General features: G+C 28.7%; 1 protein-coding gene and 1 long non-coding RNA gene across 6 annotated transcripts; one reads left to right on the forward strand and one right to left on the reverse strand.

Moving 5' to 3' along the window:
- Window positions 1–48: 48 nt before the first annotated feature.
- Window positions 49–4,193, reverse strand: LOC106412273 (protein downstream neighbor of Son). 4 transcript variants are annotated; one of them, XM_013853180.3, is made up of 15 exons: window positions 3,946–4,193; window positions 3,655–3,756; window positions 3,501–3,574; window positions 3,297–3,429; window positions 3,084–3,172; window positions 2,862–3,000; window positions 2,585–2,775; window positions 2,271–2,485; window positions 2,084–2,182; window positions 1,624–1,745; window positions 1,166–1,267; window positions 903–1,012; window positions 717–804; window positions 492–628; window positions 49–410 (listed from the first exon to the last, which is right to left on the reverse strand). In XM_013853180.3, the coding sequence occupies exons 2-15, from the start codon at window positions 3,745–3,747 to the stop codon at window positions 185–187; spliced, it is 1,818 nt and encodes a 605-aa protein (XP_013708634.1). In that variant the 5' UTR covers window positions 3,748–3,756; window positions 3,946–4,193; the 3' UTR covers window positions 49–184. The 4 variants fall into 4 exon arrangements, with proteins under 4 accessions (XP_013708634.1, XP_013708635.1, XP_013708637.1 ...); XM_013853181.3 differs by having other exon boundaries at window positions 3,942–4,185; XM_013853183.3 differs by having other exon boundaries at window positions 3,655–3,791; window positions 3,946–4,143.
- Window positions 4,194–6,973: 2,780 nt separating this feature from the next.
- LOC125591130 lies at window positions 6,974–9,434 on the forward strand. Of its 2 annotated transcripts, none has more exons than XR_007327119.1 (4): window positions 6,974–7,361; window positions 7,451–8,586; window positions 8,708–8,789; window positions 8,904–9,434. It is a non-coding gene; the product is annotated as an uncharacterized LOC125591130 (long non-coding RNA). The 2 variants fall into 2 exon arrangements; XR_007327118.1 differs by having other exon boundaries at window positions 7,002–7,361; window positions 7,532–8,586.
- Window positions 9,435–17,038: the final 7,604 nt, after the last annotated feature.

Genomic DNA, 17,038 nt, shown 5'->3' on the forward strand with positions numbered 1-17,038 from the left:
CCGCCTATACGACTAGGTGCTATACAGTCATGTAGAACGTTTAGCGCGTTTTAGAACATTGAATCTTATATGTATGTCCAGCCAAATTGCACAAAAATAAACATTCTGTTGATAAGTTCACTTTGAGGTCATACATATAACGATGAAAAACCTAAAAAAAGAGAGGATTCTAAGCAAATACAGATCACGAGGGAGACAGCGAAACATAAACAGTGTTCAAGTTGTTGCAATACTTCAAACTCTTTAGATAGCCTGCTTGAAGCTGAGGGCAGATCACTGCTCCGGGTATGCTAGACGCACCATCCTTTGTTTCTCCTGTGCCTTCGGTGACTGAAGTCTCTGGCTCGGTTTTCTCAGGGATTTGTGGTAGACCCATGTTTAAGCTAACAGAGGTTGGCTCGGTCACAAAGCTGAATTAAGTTCAAAGAATGTTAGCAAAGACTTCAGTTTTTGGTTTGGAAGAGAAGAGAAGCAATTCTGCATGAACGAACCTGGCTTCAAAGTTTTGTCCATTAGCACCCACGTTTGCACAAATATTGCTAATAATCCACGGCGGAAGATATTCACCCTTCACCTCGACCAAGCAGCAACTTGTATCATCTGTTTTTACAATCTCCGTGCACTTGATCTGGAGATGGACGAACAAGTATTCTGAAAATGTCAAAAGAACTCACAGATTACACAGAGCAAAGCGCAAATGTAAGAAAATACAACACCTCAGGAGAAGACACTGAAGCATTCTGAAATGGCATAGGTGAATATAATACAGGAACGTCTGAGGTGAGAAGAAATCCCAAAGAAGACCTACGAATGATTGGGAAACAATGGGTATATTACACATCAAGTAAACTCGTTAATGGGATTTAGATGTAGCTACTTTTCCAAAAGATGTTCTTACGCACCTATAATTTAACAGAAGATCATACACTCCATGTACGCTCTCGTTACCTTCAAAGGCCAAGAACGATTCTGGAGTATTATCTATGTTTGAGACGGAACGCAAACGACGAGCCTGCATGCATTAACAGGAGGAGTCAAAAAGATACGCTAGTACTCTCTTCCATTTACAATTGCATGTGCTTCACTCATAAGTCATAACAGTGGACTATTCACCTAGACAGAAATATAGCATAGTTCCTAAACAGGTAAGTGAAGGTGGACAAACCTGGCCAAGGTTATGATTCTCTATCTCTGAAAGTTCAGCAAGATCTTCAACTGTGGTCTCATCTACTTTAGTTTTGCAAAGAGGCATAGTGTAGCATATGTCCTGTCAATAACATATTCAGATCGTATTAGTAAAGTACTAATGACCACACAAGGTTTGCATGGATTCTCAAAACTGAGTAAAGCGAAGCAAAGATGTGTTGACTACAATTTCTAATAAAAGCAGCACCGTGACTTAAGCTATTATGCAATTTTTCGCAACATTTTACTTAAGTTTCGTCTTATCAAAAGAAGCAGTCAATCATGGAACTTGTTCGCATAACAAAACTTAAACAGAAAGTATATAGCAGATAAGGATGCTGCAGCCTAGTTTGAAGTCTAAAGGAAAGTAAAACACAAATAATTTGCTAAAAACTAAATAAAGCAAAAGCATTAACATAAAAAGGGACCATGTCTTACAAGGTCTTTAAGCATGGCTCTCAATCTTCTAGTTGACTGAGTGATATAGGCATTGCATGTGCGTTTGACACCCCCTGACTCACAGCTTCCGGTGAACATTGCCACAAACTGTGAAGTACAAACTACAATACGAATAATGCACAACTAAAATTTAGTTTCAATTCAGTAGTATGACATATATATCATTTACAGTGAGAGAGATGGAGCATGAGAAAGAATCTGCATCTTTGCCAAAACAAAAAAGTAACAGCAAGGTGTATGCCTAACTCTTCTAAAAAAAAGTGCATGTCGGAAACAAAACATAGATTGTCTCTGCGGAAAAAAACTTCCACCTACATGCATATGTAAAAAATATGGAAGTACTACAGGTTTCCAGTGCCATTGTGTTTAACTTCATTAAACTAGTGTTATACCCGCAAGAAAATCACATACAAACCAGGCATATATACGATGAGATTACCATAAAATATTTTGCAGAGGTTCTTCCGAAACATAAAATATAGACTTCGAAAAGCATCTTCCCATGCCAATCGTCTCTTTTGTAGGAAATCACCTTCACCTAAACAACAAATGAATTTCTCTTTTATAGAGTTTAGAAGGAAGATGACTGATAAGAAGGCATAGCTCTCGAACTCTCGTTAACAAACCTCTGTCTGGTCCAGATGTTAGCAATGCTGAAATGATACAAGGTGGCAGGGTGGACTGGGGATAAACCGATGAGTGTAGCGACATGGAATTTAACACCTGGGAAACCACAGCTAATCCAGAACCACTGCTGTTATCTTGATATACCACATTACACGACAACGAGTTTAGCTGTGGCATACCATTGTAGGTACTACCCATGATTGACCTATGTAACCTAGAACATCATTAAAATGGAAGATAACAGACGGAATCAAACTTCAGAGGCAGAAAAACAGTATTTTATGTCATTAAAAATAGAAATAGCTTAACTCACCAATTTAATGGAGAAGAGGAAACAAGTCGAACATAAGTCTTCATGGAAAAGTCCAGAGGAATCTCTCGCCCAGGAATGTGGAATTCATATACAAAATTTCCACTTAAAGAAGCAGTATTAGATTTCCCACTTATGTCATCAGGATGAACCGGTAACGGTACACAAGTGGCAAGTCCTTTGAGCGCTTTGCTCTGTTGAAAGACGACATCAGTTGTACTAGGATCAAAATATCTTACTAGCCATCTCAAATGATCAAAGACTATCAAGTGAAGCATACCATATCAATATCTGGCAAGTAGGATAACTCTTCACTCCTTGTTGAAAGTTCTGTGACACTGCGAAACCTGCACTCATTTGTTTGACGAGCTTCGGTGCTCGTACCATTAGAAACTTCAGTAGACGCATTACTGTCCTCACTGCTTAGACAGTAAAGCATTAACATAAGTTAAAACACAGTAAGTCAGATTACTCCAGACAGAAATTGGCTGAGGCACTTTACCGAACAAGTTGTTGTCTTTTGATGGCAGCAACATTTGAGAGTAAGGAAACGTTGAATAGGTTGCTGGATTGCTCTTTCACACCAATTTCCTGTGGTAAAGACAGATAATTAATAAAGCAAAAAAGATCTGTACTAGACCACGAACAGTCTTTTAAATAAGTTCTATTTCACACACAAAACTAAAGGAATCGAGAAACAGAGAGATTCTACAACCTTAGAGATATCTTTGCCAGATTGAATCCAAGGCCGAGCCTTTTTGACAGGATAGAGTTCATCCATACGCATATCAATGTATTTGGGATTCTTCAAATGTTCTTGCTTCTTAAACCCATATTCCCTCTCAATACTACAGCCAAGACAATCACAAGTAAGACAAAAAAGAAAAATAAGTTCACTAAGTTGAAGAGTTTTTGGTACCTTTTGCAAGGGCGCAATGCATCAAAAGAGTCTTTAGCTTGGTCCACGAAACTAGTCCGCTTCAGTTGTTCTCCCTGTGCAGGTGAGAAAGGACAACATTAGAATCAGAAATGAACAAACTTTGCAAAGTCGAGAAACGAAGCAAAAAACTTACTCTTAGCTCAGCGGGAGTCTTCCTCTTAGCTTTGGAGCCTCCACTCATTTGAAGAGAAGTACCAAAAGCACCAGGAGCTACAACTTTCGCCATCGCCAGGAGCTACAACTCTCATTCACAAGACTATATCAGTGAATCTGAGGCAAAACTAGAACAGTAATCAGAAAGTTAACATCGTAGCCCCAAAATTGAGAAACGACTAAGTGGTGAGAACCAATGGTTGAAGAAGTTCTAAGCGAAGATATTCGATTATAAACATGAATCGGAGATAGGATTAGGAAACATACTCACCACGCTCGTTGGGGTTAATGTCTTAGCTATGTAGCAAACCAAGCGGCGTAGCGATATCGATATCGATATCGACACGGCGAGGATGGGCTTATGCTCTCTCTCTCTCTCTCTCTTGTAAATAATGAAGTGGGAGACTGGGAGGGAAAGAGGAAAGAGGAAAGAGGAAAGAGGAAAGAGCGTGAAATTGGAACCCCTTTTTCAAATAATTTTCTCTAAATGTTATTTTTTGGGGGTTCCCTCCTCTGAGTGAGAAGTGTCATCATCTCTCCTTATCGCTGAAAATCTCTTTTAGTTTCTACAAAAACAAAAATAAAAATATTCTATTATTATTATTAATTTCAATTTATTTTTAGATAGATGAATCAATTGATGAGAAGTAAATGTGATTTTGACTATCTGAAACACCTCTGTCTTCTTTCTCTTAATTTTGTATATTTTTTCTTTTTCTAAAATTACTACAACTCATCAATGGAGAAGTTCTTACGTTTATTTAATACGTTTCTGGTTCAGATCAATATTATTATTTGAAAAGTGATTTTGCTAATTTATCATATTTTTCATAATTTAAAGATGAATTATTAATTCTAATAAATAAATTGTAGAATTATTAGTTTTCATAAAAGATTTTAGTGAAATCTTAGTATCGTAGGATTAATAGTTTTAATAATTGATTTAGTGATTATCTTAATATATTAATTAACATAGATTGAAAAATTATATGGAATTATAAATTATAAATTTTTATGTATTTTACTATATCAAATATTCTGCTTGAACCAATTTTAAAAATATATTTTACAAGATATATAGGGTAATGTTTTAACATGTATTATTTTATTTTAAATAAGGCTACTTTTATTTTAATAACTATATAGATAATGATTTTGCTCATTTCGTCACATTCTATATAATTTTAGGATGAATCACTAATTTTAATAAATAAATTGTACAATTATTAGTTTTAAAACGATTTTAATGATTATCTTAATGTATTAATTAACATAGATCAACAAATTCTATCAAATTTTAAATTTTAATACATTTTACTGTATCAAATATATGCCTGAGCTAATTTTAAAAATCTTTTTTTACAGAATATGTAGAGTAATGTTTTAACATCAACTAGACCTTGACCCGCGCGAGTATTTAATTTGTGTTTGTATTTAATGATATAATTGTAAATGTAGTCATATTTGTAAATGTAAATGTTATATTTGTACTTAATTTTATATTTTAGCATTTTAGAGTAAAATGTATCATTGATATTGGGTATTATATAAAAATATAATATTTATATAATTAGATCTATGTCTAAGATATATAGCGAACAAATGTTTTAAATAAAAAATACGAAAATAGATAATTGTGAATTAGCAGGCTATTTATAAATGATACATTAGCTATAATATTTGTAAGTAAATAAAATGATTGTTAAACTTCTATCAAATTTGTAACATATATAAATTAAGATTTAAATTTGTAAGAAAATAAAATATAAATATAAATTTGATGTAATTGATAAGAAATTATAAATGGGCTTAAATTTGTGTAGATTTAAACCATGACTTTGCGGATGTTTGCTTTTACTTTTATAAGTAAATTGTTTTTTCTAAGTGATAGTATATATTTTAAATTTTTACATGTGTTGAATAATTATTTAATAACATTTATAAGCATAATAATTTTATAGTTTAATTTTTTAACTTTATTTTGTCTTGTAAAATGTCAATTGTATTACCACCATTTTTAGAATATGATCCGTGCACCTATACAAATGTTTTATTTTTGGTTTTTTTGTGGATCAAAATTTTACGATAATATCTAATAAATTATTTTATATACATGGTAAGTTGGTAAATAATTATAATGGTGCAAAAATTTTGGTAAAAAGAAGAATTTGTTCAAAAAAAAAATGAAGAGTAACGTGATTTGTGGAGGAGAATGAGACAAAATGTAACATATATTGTTACTTAAATATTTTGTGTATATTATTAATATTCATTGATGTTTACTTTATAAAGTTAATATGAAATAGATAAGTTAAAAGATTTATATTGAATTGATTGTGAATTTAATTTAGGAAATGTTTTATTAATTTTGAAAAAGACATGGAAAGCATAGAAGTATGAGTAATTATTACTTCATTAATTTTAGAAAAGACAAAGATTACTTAAAAATAGATTCATTTAATTATTTCAATGGCATTAGGTTGTAAATATTGTGCAAATTTAATGATTAGTCTTAATTTGTACTTCTATTTTATTAGATTAGATTATTTTATTTTAAATTTAGCTAATTTCCTTTTGATAATGAAATACATGATATTTTACAAAAGATAGAAAATTTTATGATAACTACAACGTACGATCTACATAATATTTTATACTATCTTATTTACTATTTTACAAAACAAAAGTTATCGTCTCTTATATGTTGAGAAAGAGTTATATTGTTCTGGGTTTTGTTAATTATATATATTGTTTTGGATTTCGTTAAAATTAGCTCATCTGTCAAAAGCTATGGTCCAAAAAAATAAGACTTTTAACGGTTACAATAAAAAATCCAAGATTTTAATGAGTGTATGTAATTTACTATTTTTAATTTATAGGTGTGTCGTTAAAAGAAAAAATCACAAGTTTTAATAGGTGTATGTAATTTATTATTTTTAATTTATCATTTTTTAGTTAAAAAGTATGTTTTTAACTACTGTAGGTTTAGATAATAGTTATCACTATAAAAACTTATGTTTATACTCTACCGATATCAACTTAGTGCTCGATTACATATCGTATTAAGAAACATATTAATAGCAAACTTACCAAGAAGAAAAACATGAATATTTTAAAACATAAGAGATCATGTATATAAATTATTTAACTTGAAGAAACATCATGATATAGATGATCTCATTTATTTTGTGGATATAAATTCAGATTCTAACGAAGATGAAAATCATCTAAACTTTAATAGGTTCACAGAAACGAAAAAACGCTTAATCAAATATATATCTAACAATAGTAAAAGCACAATATACTCAATAGAGAGGCTGCCACATCATTTAATTAAATCCATGAATCAGAAACAATTATTTGACCACGTCAGAACAGCTTTGTTTAGAGAAAATGGGCTTTGGCGTAGTTTCCAAATTTCACGGCCATCGAGCCCGACAATTTCAAATTTATGTTCAACATCTCGATTCTCTGTAATCCACTCTTCCACTCTATCTTCCATCTTTGTAATCCCCCTCCTAATCAATGATGCTTTTTATACCTTCTGGCTGGTTTCGTTCCAATTTCCGTTCATCCTCCTCTTATATAAATGGCTTCGTCTAAACCTAAATCCTATCAAAATCGAAACCTAGCAGTAAGAGCAACTGAAACCCCTAATCGTAGAGCGCCTTTCTGATCGATGAGCAGGTATGACATTGACATCCTCATATTTACTTTTATTTACGACCAAATTCCACTTACCCATACAATATGAAATCAACTTCCTGATGTGCTAGATTTCTGTTCGTTAAGATTCAGTTCCACTGTCGTAACGATTCAGTCCCTCTGATTAATTGTTGGTGTGAGTGTGATTGTAGCCTCTGAGAAATAATATTAAACGATGGAGATAACTACAATCTATAGCGTGGAATTGGAAGAGGATACTTTTGGAGAAATCTCAGGGCATCAAGGAGCTGCCACTCGGCTAAGAGATGGGTCCACTGGACTCACGTTATTTACTTGGAAAGTAATCTTTATCTCTCCCTCTCTTGAGTTTTAGTTTGTCTCATTCTCCTGGTTTCTTTGTCCAGTTACGGACGATTCAAAAATTCACTGTGAGCTAATCATATAGAGACTCAACACCGAAAGATACACCTCTAATTTGATGTTGCTTTGTTTTAATCCCCAGTCTTGAATTTTGCACTACCTTTCCTTTTAAAAATAAATATCTTCTTAGTTTAACTACAAGTGAATTAATATAATTACAAAGATTAAGTGATTGTGAATATATGGCTAATATATATAATGATGTGTTTTCCTGTGAAACTGTTTGGTGTCACTTTGTCCCAATGATAGGAAAGATTCAACGGCACTTTTCCACTTTTATCTTCTAGGTCCCTGAATCTACAATCACACTTTGATGATCTAATTATCGTACTGCAAAATTGAATTATTCTACCTTTGATTTGGTTCGTATATGTTGTGTTATGTTCCATGGGTTTCTATGCTTGAACGCGCATTCTATCAATCATATTGACTTATTTTCCTGTCTGAGAATATTTTTCTACATTATTTTTCTTATGGATTTGCTTCCTACTTCTTCAAAGAGGAGTATATTTTAAGTGGCTCACGATATCAAAAAAACTCCTTCGGGAAATGTTACAGCTATTGCCAATGTTAAATTTCAGCTAATGATTGGTACCCGGTTAAAGTAAGAGTGACTTTGTTTTCTTTCCTTCTCCAGAGTCTCACAAGGTTTGGGATTTTATTGCATCTGATCATTATTGCTGTGAGAAATGGGTATAGGGAGATGAAAGTATCATCAAAGATATCAGAGGGCACATGAAGGAGAATAACATATTTGGATTGAGAGTGATGATATTTTGCGGACAGACCAAATTCAGCATCAAGTCAACGTTCATGAGAGAGAGAGGTATTCTTAATTAGTATAATGTGTCCTAGATTGCAAGTCATTGTTCTTATGTTTCTTTAGATGGAATTTTATAACACAATGGTCGAGAGAAGATGTTGATGGTGAAAAAGCTGCGATGCAGGCATACAAAGCAGCTAAAAAATATTGACCAAGGTGATGAAGCTGTTGAACCAGACAAGGTTTCCTATGGACTAATGAAAAAGGTAGATGACTTCAAAATTGCTTTGAAAGAAACTTGGGGTTAATGGTCCCAGTAAATTTGTGTACCAAAACTAACTCTTCAAATGTACTTGATGGTCTGATAATAATATCTCAAGAAAGAGAATGACGATGTGGATGTCAAATTTGGTAAAGGCTGGCTGCTTCTTTACAGGTATATAGAAATATTAGCCCTGTTCTTTTACCATTCGTGGCGTCAGCGGTAGCGATAGAGCAAAACGACGGTGACTGAATTGAATAATAAAGCAAAACGACGTTGACTGAGCTATTTATTGCCGCTGGGTAACGAAGCAGCAGATTTTTTTTGCAAACAGAGGTTCTCACTGAAAATATTAGCGTCCATGAAAGACGTCACGGACAACACCTGCGATCACTTCCAGCGATTATTTATGTTTCCACCATGCTACTTTTCTCTCAACTAAAGTTACTTTTTCTTGCTGCTGTCGCTACCGCAGCTATTCCTTAACGAGCAGGGCTATTATATATTGTACAATCCTTCAGATTCAATCGTGTTTCAGTTATGAACAATACAGCAAAGTGAGTCTGCATGTAATATTCTTTGGGAATTTATGTGTGACTCATAAAATGTAGTTGACACATCAAAACATTACTGTCATGTTTGTTTCGCAGTTGTGTTGTTGTGTTAATGTTGATGGAATATGCAAACAATATTGTATATGTGATAAACCGGCAAATACATATTCAATTTGCCAGCAGATCCTTAGGTAGTAGTGCACATTTGCCTCTGTCAGTACAATTCATTTCACATTTTACTCATAAAGTAGCCTAACATAAGAGCTGGGTTTACCGTCTTCGTACTTTGCATGAGATTTAAAACGGTGTAATGGAATCTTATAAGATGTATGTATGAGACAGAGAGAGAGAGAGAGAATCTCTACTTTTGTTCAGTGCTTATTGCGGCCAAAACATATTCTACGGACTATTGTCAAATGTCAGCACTACCAGACAATTTTTATTGTTGAGAACGCCAGTTTTGGCTTATATTAATTTGGGGCTTATCAATTGTTTGTTCCAATCATCTTTAAAAAATGAATCAAATCCACTTTCATAATTTTACTATTTTCAGTTATTGTTTAGTAAATAAAACAAAAATAGTATTATACCGCTCAATCTAAGCATGTGATTTGTTGGCAGAGATCCTGAATCTCTCATTGTTGAATATTTCATCTCATGCTTTTATTTGTACCTTTTGTTAGTTTTTCCTGTGGAAAAAAGCTGGTGACAACAAGGTTAATGAGACATAAGATTTTGAGTATATAATAATACATTTTCACATGTTGAAATTGAGCTAAAACTCAATTTGGAAGCATGAACCGGAAGACATTTTCTCTGGTTCGATCAGGACTCATGACTAAATATGGTTTTCATTCATTGTGATTAATGCCTATACATATAAATTTTCTCTGGTACATATAAATTTGCTCTGGTTCAATCAGGAGTCATGACTAATTATAATTTTCATTCATTGTGATTAATGCCTATGCATATATATACAAAGCCATTTTCTGTTCTAAAATGATTTTTTTATTATCCTTTCTGTTTTTTTTGGACAACATTATCCTTTCTGTTAAACATATATTTATAACCTTTAAAATGAACTACACTTTACAATAGTACTATAAATTTCCAAAATCTAATTTAACTTACACAAAAGCTGCCATTTCCTAGCTAACCATAAAAAAACCACTGACCTAAGGAGGACCCACACCCATCTGGTCATCTTCGTGTATTATAGATGATACACACAGTAACCAAACACATCATATATACTAGCCCTGCGACTTTGCCCCGAACCGAATCAGCCGAACCGAACCAAAATTTTCGGTTTTCGGTTCGGTTCATTTTTAATTTTTTTTTTTTAGAAAAACCAAAAATAACCGAAATTAACCGTAAATAACCAAAAACCCGAACCAAAAATAACCGAAATATCCGAATTTAACCAAAAACAAACTTTTTTAAAAACCTATACCGAAATTAACCAAAAATAAAAAAAAAAATCGGTTATTTTCGGAAATTTAAGTGAAAACCGAAAATAACCGAGAACTGAACCGAACCGAACCGAAATTTAAGAATGAAAACCACTTTACAGAGTTCCATCTCAAGAAGGAGAAACCAGACACAAATCACCATGGCCAGGGTCTTCAAGACATTCTCCCAATTCACAGATCTCACTGACAACGTATCTGGAAACGCCTAAATCACAATATAATAAGCCAAGAACAAAACAACTTTGAAACGCTATAAACGATAAAGTAAACAACTAATTATGGAATATTAGCAATGAAACATGCTTGAGAAAGAAAACCATAATCCGAGAAAAAACTGATTTTTTCCCCTCATACATCAATCATAATATACGAAGACTTCCATAATTTACATTCACGTGATCTCAACAATGATACTCCCATTAAAGAAAATGTTCCCAAAATACCTCATACATATTATGGCTCTATGTTTATAATCAACTTCTGTATCCACCAACTTACAAATACACCAAGCGCTTTTAAAAAAAAAAAAATACCATACAACACACTATCAGTTCAAGAAAAAAAAACTTACAACACACCTACTACATAGTATTAGATTTTTTTATTTAATCATTTAATTTTTTTATTTTTTAGGGAACAAACCATAAAATCAAAACGCAAAAACTAGAATTTAAAAAATAAATAGAATGAAGATTATGTACAATCAAGGTTTAATTAATAAAATGATGAAGTTAGAAAAAAAAATAATAATAAATAGAATAAATAGTTTAATCTAAAAGCTTATCTTTTTTTTTGCAACTGATTTTAATCTAAAAGCTTATCTCTGGTAGATTTTTATAAGTCTGAATATGGGATAATGAAACGACAAATTAAGACAACTATAAAGCATCCAAAATCGCAACAAAAAAAAGAGAAAAAAAATCACAAGTAGCATTAACCCAAAACAGATATAAACGTGAAGATATAATCACACCCAGACATTATATTATAAATAGTTTATGCAAGTTATTACTCGCTTCAAACACTATGAACAAGATAGATCAAATCAAACCACTCATAACAAATCTAAAAACAAAAGAGCACATAAGACAACATTAAATTTATCTGAACAATAATATATAGATGTAAGACAACTATACATATATCAGTAAAATCATATCTTAAATTCATTTTAATTGCTTAAACAATTATTACTATTTTTGAAAACGGGTAAACAAATAAAAATGAAAAAACAATGTAATTTACTTTCTAAACATTAGATTTACATTTAAAATTATATCTGTCACATGTAAAATATATTCAAAATATATATTGTATTCAAAAGATCAATTAGAAATTATTTGGCAAAATAAATATAATAGTACAAGTCAAAATATATAATCCGCGCGAAGCGCGGAGAAAAATTCTAGTATTTCTTAATGAAAGGGTGTTTACTCTCATAGGCTTTATTGATAAACGTAATAATAGTTTTGTTTTCGTAAACTGATATTTTATGTTATTAAAATTATTAAAAAAATTATTAGGTTATTACGATGATGGTGATCTTTCATACATATGTGATTATTGTGAAAATTTTATATGATTTGATAAAAAAATTAATAAAAAACTAGATTTTAACCCGCACGTTTGTGCGGATATTTTTTCATTTTATAAATGTATTTGATATTATTATAATTTTTAAAATATATAATTTTTATTTTAGTATTATATATTGTGTAACTCTATAATATTATTATTTATATTTGTTATTCGGCTTTATTAATATATAGTGATTTGTTTAGTACATTTTTACTTTATTATTAATTTTTATTACTTACTAATATATTCTCGAGTTAGGTACAATAAAATAACAATATGAAACACTCAAATAAATAACCTCCTTCAAAATATGTGTTTTCTTTAATTTATATATTTTGCTATAATACATCTTAAAATTTATTTATATTATAGAAAAGAAATATGTTTAAGATAATTTATATTTACATGTTGTGTTTTAGAAAATATACTTTAACATATATTATTTTAGTATTTTACGGGATTTTATAAGTAGAAACATTGTTTTGTTTAAATAATATAGCCCTATTATTTTAGTAAATTTTGTACATAGTATCACCTATCATATTATTTTAGAAACTTTTATTGGTATATGATAATTTTGGATATTATAATATTAATTTTTACTTTCATTTTTCATTAAGATTTCAAAATATTAGATTACTTTAATTTTTTCAACATGTATAGTTTGTTTTTTCGTGGTTCATTTCAAAAAGTTATTCTTTATTATCTATGATTTTATCTTTTGTAAAATTTGAAATATTATCATTTTGAGTTTGAATATTTATTTTCAAAATTTTATTTTTTTTCAAGAAAACATTGAAAAATACACTACTATTATTGAGTTTGGAAGATTACATGAATTATGAATTTGTTTTTGTTATTACATTAATACATTATTTTATAAAACAAATATTTGAATTTTTGGTAATATTTTCTAAATGTTTCTCAACATATTCTTTATAATTAAAATAAATAATAATTTATCATTAAAATTGGATTTGTCATTAATATTTTAAATAAATTACTAAAATTTCATAGTTTTCTAATACCATATTTTAAAAATATTATATGAACTAAAGGTTATTATATACTATTATATTTTGTTGAAATAAATAAAAGATAATATATTGTTGTAGATATAAAAGTTTAACCTATGTTAATAAATTTATTTTGGTATAAAATATTATATAGTTTACAAATTTTAACTCATTTTAATGATAAGTGATAATTTATTTAAATGAAACAATTTAAAGAATTATAGAATTTACCTATTTAATATAATTTTGTCATATTTAATATAATTTTGTCATATTTAATTCATATAACACTTCTATTGTTATATAATTAATAATATAATCATAGAATTTATAAAAAGTATAAAATTTCTATTTTCTTATTTTATATAAAATTTTAGTTAACATTGATTTAAAACAATAATATATTACTAATTACGAAATTAATTGGTATGTTATTTTATAAAAATATTATAAATTTTAAATAAAATTTTGTTAGATTCTTTCTCAAATTTTTTTGTTATAACTAAAAATAATAAAATTCAAATTTATAGTTAGTTTATTATAATGTAAATAATCAAATATATCATATTAACTAATTCTTTAAATGGTCTTACTATGACTTGTTAATGGTAGATAAAAGTAGAACCTTAAACTAATAGATTAGATTAGAAACTTACCTAAATATCCTAAATTTACTCATATGTGATATTTTCCTAACAGAAACAAATAAACAATATCATTCCTAAGAAAATACATGAATATTAAGAAAATATACATATAAATATATTTCCATTATGCTATTATTTTTTATTGTTTAACATATATATATATATCAGTAATTAATTTTAAAATTAAACTATTAATTTGATGTTACATTTTTAAAGAAATAAACAAAATAAGTAATTAATATATGATTAGTACAATTTCATCAAGAACAAATTTTAACAAATATGAAATTTTCAAAATAATATTATATACTTAAAATTTGATATTAAATATATATATATATATATATATATATATATTTGATATTAAATATATATATATATATATATATAGAAATTAAACTATTAATTTGATGTTACATTTTTAAAGAAATAAACAAAATAAGTAATTAATATATGATTAGTACAATTTCATCAAGAACAAATTTTAACAAATATGAAATTTTCAAAATAATATTATATACTTAAAATTTGATATTAAATATATATTTATATATATATATATATATCTGAACTAAAGTCAAACCAATCAAACTAGATAAGCATCATCGTTCTTCAATCTTGAAAGAAATTTATGTAGAAGCAATCTATTGACTTATTAAACAAATAATTATACTTTTAAAGAAAAGAATTTCACATAGACGGTAAAAAAAAACTACTTAGCGAATACAGTAAAACATCTATAAATTAATACTCAATAAATTAATAATCTCTATAAATTTATAAATTTTGCTGGTCCCAACTTGAGCCAGTTTAAAATTTGACACAAATCGATAAAATAATAAGATAATATATTTTTAGAAACTTTTATGTAAATATATGGTCCCAATAAAATTATAAATTAATAATTTATATGTATACATATTTTATATAAGTAAGAACCTATTGTTATATTATTTGTTTTATATTCACAATATAATTATCTTTATATTTTCTTAACACTTCATATATTTTTGATGAGATTTAGTATTATATCTAAAACCACATTTAAGTTCTATGAAATATATATTATATACAACATATAAAATAATAAAATTAATACAAATGCCAAATTTCAAAAAATAACAATTAATGTCTATACACTAAAATCAAATATTTTTATTATCTTAGAATAAATATTTCTTAAAATAAGAAATCTAAATAAGGAAACTTTTGTAAATTAATATCTCTATAAATTAATAAAATTTCAAAGTTCCAACATTATTAATTTGTAGAGCTGTAATTGGAATTTGGTTAAAGTAAAACCAGTAAAATGTCCAACAAAAAGTAATTAATTTAATTGTGTATCTAACTAAATAATTTAGGTTTAAATACAAAACATTACTTTTTTGACAAACAAATACAAAAAATTACATTTTAAACAAAATTTGTTGAATATATATTTGCGAGGGAAGCTGTGTCTGAAATTGGAAGCTCAACCAATTCAACGATGGAATCAGTGTTTGCCGGAGAATATGGGTCTGAAATTTCGCTGGAGGAATCCACAAAGGACCCTGACTATCAGCAAACTTACAAAGAGTAAACAAACTTACTTAGAAACCGAATCAACAAATATAAACAAAAGAATAAGCAAACAGAAACCGACTGTCAAACTATCTTATTGTACCAGATCATTGTCGGAACATAGGAACACAAAACAAAGAGAACAAGTGTTTCTAAAATGCTTTGTTTTCTTATTTTAAAAGATCACGATTACAAGCTAGATTAAATAGATTAAGTTACGACTAAAACCCTAGAAATACTGAGCTTCCTATAAATTAGGAAGACTTATTCTAATCGACAACAAACTTAAACTAATCCCAAACTTGTTTATACAATAAACCAATCGATAACATAACTTATTCCAAGACAATAAACTTTGTTCTTCGATCATCACAACAACAAAATATTTGAGACAAAGATGAACTTTAACTTAAATATCACTGTACAATTTCCAACATTCAATCAAGGATTCAAAACATCATATATCTTATATAAACTCAGAGTTATCTGAACACACAAACTCAATATTATTATTTTTCAATAACACTTGTTACTTTGGTTGATGAAAGAATTACACTATGAAATACTTTCCACAACTCCAATGAACATATTTTAAGCATGTGGAGTACATTCTTTGGTCAAAATGTCTTATGTAATTGGAGTTTTGGAGAGTATGTCATATTGTAAATAGGTACTTTAGGAAAGATAGTTTACATACTAGAATACTTTTAGCTTGATGTGTATTTAAGGTATCCTCTCCAATTTTTAAAGACATAATTGCCGCCAACGAGAAAGTGTAGTTTGGTGTACTTGTGATATCTATACTATTATTTACGAAATTATTTTGCTTATTTATCATGATCTCCATAGTTTATGTAATTTTGCTTATTTGTCATGTTATTAATAATTTTGTAAGAGACTTTAATTAGTGGAAACTCTATCGTATATAAATATATTATGTGTTCATAATTTTATTATTGTTCTTCAGTCTTTCTCAAAGAAAAACATATCTACATAATGAGTTGGAAGTCACTGTAGTGATCATAATTTTAAGGTCTTCATAACTATAACACATATTGTATAAATAATTAAATAATTGGAAGTAAGAGTTATAATATAATTTTAAGAATATATCTTCATAAAGAATTATGTATTATATTATATTAAATATTTTTCTTTAGGCATATTTAAAATAATATTTTTTAAGAATATGTGGCTTAATGTTTTAATATGTATTAGATTATTTTAAAATAAATAATTTATAGTTTGTTCTAATGAAATAATATTATATTTGATTTCAGTTTACATGATTTTCATCTTGATGAGAATATTAAATTGTAGTTATAAAACAAACAAAATCATCTATCTTCCAAAGTTTCTTCAAATTATCTAAATTTATAGATATATTTAATTAGACTAAAATTTTTATTAACTAATATATTAT

The sequence above is a fragment of the Brassica napus genome, chromosome C8 (genome assembly GCF_020379485.1).
Source record: "Brassica napus cultivar Da-Ae chromosome C8, Da-Ae, whole genome shotgun sequence".
In the NCBI taxonomy this organism is placed as follows: Eukaryota; Viridiplantae; Streptophyta; class Magnoliopsida; order Brassicales; family Brassicaceae; genus Brassica; species Brassica napus.